At 40.4% G+C, this 7,236-nt stretch overlaps 1 protein-coding gene across 1 annotated transcript in view; it reads right to left on the bottom strand.

Moving 5' to 3' along the window:
* The window catches only part of PPP2R3C (protein phosphatase 2 regulatory subunit B''gamma), a 41,625-nt gene that overhangs the window by 2,187 nt on the left and 32,202 nt on the right, over positions 1-7,236 (bottom strand). Inside the window, exons 10-12 of the mRNA XM_084843679.1 lie at positions 4,815-4,951; positions 3,552-3,689; positions 1,220-1,279 (exon numbers count right to left, since the gene is read on the bottom strand). Coding sequence (XP_084699805.1) covers positions 1,220-1,279; positions 3,552-3,689; positions 4,815-4,951 — 335 coding nt within the window. The remainder of the gene's footprint in view (positions 1-1,219; positions 1,280-3,551; positions 3,690-4,814; positions 4,952-7,236) is intronic.

The raw sequence follows: 7,236 nt of genomic DNA, 5'->3' as shown, positions 1-7,236 counted from the left end.
ATGAATAAAATGTCATTTTCCTCTGATGCTTCCTTGTTCAGTTCTAGTTGTACAACACATCCTTGCTGAAAAGGAGTATAAAAGTGCATAGCACGCATGTGTGTTTACACTCGTCCTCAAAATATAGTGAAAGTTAAATGTATGTGGTAAAATAATTTACTGCAGTACTTTCTTCACTATGAGAACTAGATTCGCTCTTGGCAACCAAGACAGGCAGCAGTTGCCATCAGCCCCTCCAACACACTGGGCTAGAGAATAAATTTAGAATATGCATACACTAAGGACCGATGTATACATTACTTCACATGGCAGGTCTCTCGGGTAATGGTCCCACATGGGTTGGATAGTTTTTCTCCCAAACCACCACAGACCTCCCCACCTATTCATAGCAAAAAGCTTGCCTTGTAGATCAATTAATGTTTTCTGATAGAGAGGATTAAGGAGTGGTATACACAGTATAGCTAACAAATGCAATCTGCTTGAAACTGCTTCATGTGGCAGCTGTCTCAAAATGACAAGCCATTTCTTTGCAAATTGCAAAGAGACCTATGGCAGCATACAGAAACTTTGCTGGAGCAATATGGTCAGCTGCTGCACCCAGACATTTCAGCACTTAGTGACTGCTACCAGTTTTCGCTCCTGCTGGTTGAAGGGGAAGAAGGTGACTTTTGTCAATTCCTTCTTCCCCTGCACAACTTCCCATGCTGTTCCTGAGGGTCAGGAGCAGAACTTCAGATGGTGCAAGGAACTATGGCAGATAGGGGAATCGGCACAAGTTACCTCTCCCTCTTCCATTGGTAGGAATGAAGTTAGACCTATTCTAACCTAGTATTTTCCAAGCAAGCAATTTTTCTAGCTCTGTTACTTTATACTTCAGAATTCTTTCCGTGAATTCACCCTGTGCCCTAAATATACAGCATATACAAACTTCACTTGAAAAAAAAAAAAAAAAGATGTAAGCATTTGGATAGAAATATACCGATTCAGTACCATTGAAGTGATGTTTTAGAAATACTTTTGTTTAGAGAAATGGAATCAACATTAGGCTACCAAAATATCCCCTAGTTTTCTTCATAAACACGCATGTGCACACGCGCGCACACACACACACACATATATAAATAGTACACAGGCTACAGACTGTCAGAAATGCAAAAAGTTAATTTCTCACATGCTTACTGAATACTGTACACAAATACATTTGGATTAAAAATCTAACCTTGACATCTTGAAAAGAGACTGGTTCTTGGCCATGGATTTTCATTTGCTCTTGAATAGCCTATGGCAATGTCACAAATTAGGGAAAAGCATAAGATAAAACCCAGAAAACAAGATTATCTTTTTCAGATGCATTAGGTCCATGATAAAACTGCTAGTACACATGACATGAAGGTGATTATTAAGCCACGGTGGCTTATTAACCACCCTGCGTGTGCTGGGCATGTGTTGCCCAATTTCCCTAATTACCCTCGCTGGGTGCGGCTTGTCATTACGTGTGAACCTGATTAGGGTGGATGGCTGGGGTGGTTAACAAACCACCGAGCAGCCCTACAACAGCCACCGTGGCTTATTGACCACCCAAGCGTGTGCAAACCTGATCAGTTAATTTAAATTATAATCTGTGTATGTGGCAAACATTGGCCTTTAGATGGTCAGCGCTGTTAACTTTGAAATGAACATACAACACTGCCTTATACTAAATCGTGCTTGTAATCCAGTACTGTCCACCCCAGCTGGCAGCAGCATTTCAGGGTCTCAGACTGAGGTCTTGCCCAGCTTCTTCTACCTAAGATCCTTTGACAGGAGATGCTGGTTATTGAACCTGGCAACTTAAACATTCAAAGCATATGGCATCTTCCCATTATCAGCTGTTTGGAGAGGTATGTGGGTTGCACCCAGTCCCTTTTGGTCCCTTGTATGAGGGGTAGGCATGGGTTGAATTCAGTCCTTAACTCTGGAAAATAGGTGGTCAGTGCTATCAAAGGAGAAAGGGCTGACCATCTGTTCAGCCTATGTGCAACAGTTCCCAACTCCTAGTCCACTTTGAAGAGTTAGAACCGAGGCAGGCAGCAATGCCTCATTGTTAAAAATAGGCTTTTAACTTCAAACTTTGAGACTAACTGGAAAGTGTATGCTGGAGAAGAAATAATTGGAAGATGAAGGGCCAATTGATGTTTGTTACAGAGGAATTAATCTGCTTCATGCTGCTAAAAGAACACAGCTCTGGATGTATTTTAAACCTGCAGAGCATTTACTATAAAAGCTTTGAAAGTGTTCCAGGCTCTTTTTTTTTCAGTGTGGAAAATCTTGGTTGATTTATCCTACTCCTGAATCATTAGCAGCACAATACTTTTGTTTAGGAGGCATAGAATTGGAGGTGATTAATTATTAAAGGGGCATAGGTTCTACAAACAAGACGTCAAGTTGTTTTGATTGCTTCATTCTGAATGAAATGCATACTTGTATGGGATTCTGACAGTGAAATCACTATGCTATCACACCAATTCACAAAAGGACATGTCCTATTAGAAAAGGATTAGACCCGAAAAGCAGGGCATTATACATTTTGTTAGCCACTTCAGCTTGTGGAAAAAGGAAGAGAGGATCTACACTAAAAATATATATTTTTTACTACATTTAATGGAAGCTAGGATGGTATCCCTAGGAATATAACATCTTGAACCTTAATATGTGTATCAGCAGATCTCTGTGAGACTGCTGATTCAGTAATTAATATAGCCCCTGTGAACTATTTGCTGAAAAATAACCATGGTTAGGTCATAAAGGTCTATTTTTATAACAGGATCCTCTCAATGACTTTCAGTCAATGAGAAAATAGAAATTTTGGAAGCGCACACTAAAATGTACACAATGGGCCAGTTCGTGTGATCACAACAAGCCACCATAGCTTGTTGTGAATTGCAGCGCATGTCGGGCACAATTTGTATAATCACTGCCTTGCTGCGGCTTACCGTGTTGTCTGAACCCAGGCAGCATGGCTTGTTGGAGGGCTAAGCATTTAACATGCATTTAACATACCACGGCAATTATGCAGATAGCACTCAAGATGCATAGGTAGGCATGCGCTGCAGCTCACAACAAGCCACTGTGGCTTGTGATCGTGCGATCACTATTTTAGGAAAGCTGTCCTCTGATTAGATGGCAACCACAGCCTTTTCCATCACAGATAATGGGTAGAATCCATTAACGTCTCATAGACGTTAGCCATTAGAGGTCATTAGCCACTCCTACCTGAAAAACGAAAGGTGAGTTTACTTAAAATTTCAACTTTAGAAAAAGCAGATATTCAATTAAATCACAGCAGTGTATTTTTTCCATTATGTAAGATGTGCTCTGAAAATACACTCTGAATTCTTTTCCTTTTTTAATGTGAAGTTTTAAACGTTTATATCTTCCTTAAAAGTTGAAAAAACCTTACTTTGAACACTGGCAGTTTAAAGCAATTGCCTGCTGGCCTCTAAGTAAAGGCACAATGACTGTAACAACACATGTACCAAAAAAATGACCTACCTTTACAAAAAGCGACTTACCCGAAAGAAATAATTAAGGGAAAAAACATTCAGGTATCCTTTGTTCTCTATATCAAGCAGTTTAAAAATATACTGCAGAGCTGCAGGTTCCTTTCTGTTTTCTAATGCAAGTACAAAGTCCAGGTACGTCTTATAGTCCTAAAAGCAGATGCAATCATGTTTATTATAGTTCTCTTTCTAAATTGATTTTGCAAGCAGGACATAATTGGTGGCTATTTCCTTGTAGGGGAGCAGTTAGTTCTCACTGAAAGACGGCATGAAACAGAAATGACCGCTGAGGGGGAAAGAAGTGTGCAAAAAAAAAAAAAAAGTGCTTGCCTTTTTATTGCATAGTCAACATACCCATAGATTTTCATCAACGCTACTAGAGAACTTGTCTCACAATCCAAATTAAACCATAGTCTATCACATTCTTTGAACTGCTAACTACCATTTAATTGGCTAAAGCAGGATTTGTGTGTTAAGACAATTTAAAATATCCCTTTAGCCAGTGAATCATTTGCTGGATAGCCATTAGCCTATATGCATTGTATGGCCAAATGTCCTGAGGACACAATCCTACTGGATCCCCCCCTCCCCCGCCCTAAACAGAACCCTCTGATTTCAGAGGCTTCTGAGTATGCTATGCCCTGCAGGGATGCTGCCAACAGGGTGGGTAAGAGAAATGAAAGCTATTTTCAGCTCCCCGTCCTCTAGACGGGGATTGCAATTTTTTCCTCTAGACAGGCCTCTGAGCATGTCTAGAGGACATGCAGACGTTCGCTACCAGAAAATGAGCGATCTTATTCAAAACTGAGCAATAGCTTTCTAAATAATAGCCCAATTGTGTAATGAACAATGGCCACTTAACTGACTGGCTTTAATGGCCCTGTTCCCATAAATTTTAGGAGGGCAAAGTCCAGACAATTAAAAGTGAATTCTGTATTAGTGGCATTAGGTTTGTGCATCTGAGGCTGTTAGTTTTACTTTATAAGTTCCCTGCTGTTCTTGCTTTTGGCAATAGGAGGCAAATAGTGAAGAGGCCACTGTCCTCCCCATCACAATGAGATTTTTTATTCAGCTAGCTGCAAAGTCAGTTATGAATTCACAATGTGTGGGTTTTCAGCTGCCATTCAAATGAGAATGTTGCCTTCATTCTATTTAATTAACATGCATTTAATGTTGCAGGCTTTAGAAACTGGAGGAGCTAAAACATTTTTTTAAATGTTGCTTTTACATAAAATTCAAGATATTACTTTTAATATGCATCTACAAGAGGAGTACCATTTCTCCATCATAGGTCAGACACTCTTGGAAGACACGGTCCAAAAATATGTTGGTTAGAGTCCCTGTTCCATAGCGAGAGAGTTCCTCTTTGCTAAGCATGCCATTGTGATCTTTGTCAAGATTTAAGTACTGGCCTGTGGGGGAGTGGGGGAGGAAGAGGAGATAAAAGAAGGGGAAAATGAAGCAACATCTATCTACACCACTTTAAAACTAAGAATTAATGAGCAAACATGCATCATCTGCAGGTTATATTGTTTATTTTTCATTTAGGGTAGAGAACGCTTATTATATCACAACATTTTAGATTTGTAGTAAGAAAATTCCTTGATTTTCATGGCACACATTGACAAGGACTTTTGTCTAGAGAAGCTTTTGATGATGGTTACTATTTGGGTTGTAGAAACCCATGTAGCAGAGCTGTAATAGTGGTAATTGTACTTAGCATTTACAAGTGGGGTCTGCAACACAAATGTTGCAGTGTGCAGCGCTACTGTTCAGGATTTGAGTGAGCAAGCCATGCCCTTTTCCAGGATACTTCAATAGATTCTCCCCCCAGTTTTTCAGTTTCTCCCCGCCCCGAACTAAGACTCAATGATGTGTGGCCACTGAGCATGCTTATGGGATGGCTTCTCCACCTTAGGGGCTCGGGGTGGGTGGGGGGTTGTATTTCTGCAAACCTTGGGGTTTCCCCTCAAGCCTACAGATACCACCATCCATGCACAAGAGGGAGGTATCAGCAGGCTGGGGAACCCCAACGTTTGCAGAAGTACACATTTTTTTAGAAAAAAAACCCTATGTGGGAAACAAAAAACAGACTTAATGAGGACTAAGCATGCTCAGTGACCACATAGCACTAAGTGTCTCTTTGTGTGTGTTTGTGGCGGGGGGCAGGGGGGCAGAGAAGGAAAACTGGGGAGGGGGAATGGAACAGAATGGAGTACCCTGGAAAAGGGTATGGCTGGCACCCTGAACAGGAGTACTCCATACCACAGATCCTACTTGTACAGGATATACTGACCAGGTTTGCACGTAATGGTAACCCAGAGTTTATTTAACCCATGGTTTGTTGCTGTCAAAGTTCCATACTTACCTTCTATGTATGGGGGTTAGGCACTTGACTTTCCCTGACATAATTCTTATTAAACTTTCCTTGTAATTTAAAACAATTATTCTGTCTCCTAATAGTTGACCAATCTAGATGATATACAGAGTCACTGACCTGGTTCATACATAACATTAACCCAGAGTTTATTTAACCCATGATTAACACATGGTTTGTTGCCCCACCCAGGGTTTGTCTGGCAGACGATCAGACTGTGGTTTGTTTCCTCAATTCCTGGGTTATTTGTTTCCCTCTTCTTTTACCCTCTCTATACTGGAATCCCAAATGCCTTTGAGTGCTGTAGCACTGGCATGTAGAGCGGCTGGGGTTTTTCTACCACCTTTGCTTGCCGCCTCTGAAGCCTGGCAGAATAACCCATGCACAACGCAAGGTTCTGAGTTCACACATAATGACAATCCATGGCTTAAAGAACCCAAAGTTCACAACCCAACTACAAACCACGGATTCTCTTTCTGGATTGTTTGTGGTTAACAAACTATGGTTTGTTAGCACAGTTGGTTTGCACATCATGACAACCCAGAATTCAACAACCCTGACCATGAGTTAGCACTGTGTGCAAACCCAGCCATTGTCTCTATGAGAGCATGTCATATATGGAATTCCCTGGCCCAAGAAGTTAGGTTATTAACCTAATTACTGTTCCAGCACTAACTGAATTTCTTTTTAAACAAGGTTTGATTTTTGTTGCTTAATTTAACTTATTTATTGTTAGTTTCAGCTCTGTTTTTGCCCTTTGATGCTGCCTTTGGTCTGGTAATCTTGTTTTAATGATTAATGATTGTTATTGTTATTCTGGTTTTGTGTTTTGTTAAGCTGCTATGAGCAACTTTTTGAAAGGGAAAAGCAGGACATTTTTAAAAATAAGAATAAATACAATCCTTGTACAATAAATCTCAATCCTTAAAACTGTCCTGTAATTATCCTTATGTTGTAGAATGTATATGAAAGAAATAACCCACGGTGAGCTGCAGCATGTCATGCAAACCAGGTCAATGAGTTCAAAGCTAAAATGAGATTTGAACCAGGGACTTTCCAGCTCACAGGTTGCCACTGCACTACATCAGCTCTCAAGAAATAGCTTTAGCAACACCAGTATATTGTAGAGAATATAAATTTGCCTCGAAGACAGTAGGATAGTCCAGTGTTAAGAGAACCAAGATCAAAATTGGAAGAAAATATGCAGCCTTTAGAAACTGGAGATATTTAAGTTTAAAACTCCAACCTTTGCACAGTGCTAAGAGTGAACATAATCACTGACTGAAGATTGAGAGCTGTCCATGTAGGGACTGAGAAAGT

The sequence above is a fragment of the Heloderma suspectum genome, chromosome 1 (assembly GCF_057233095.1).
Source record: "Heloderma suspectum isolate Gila_16-S chromosome 1, 16-S_ref, whole genome shotgun sequence".
Lineage (NCBI taxonomy): Eukaryota > Metazoa > Chordata > Lepidosauria > Squamata > Helodermatidae > Heloderma > Heloderma suspectum.
Note: the sequence above shows the minus strand (reverse complement) of the source record. Positions and strands in the feature narration are given on the sequence as shown.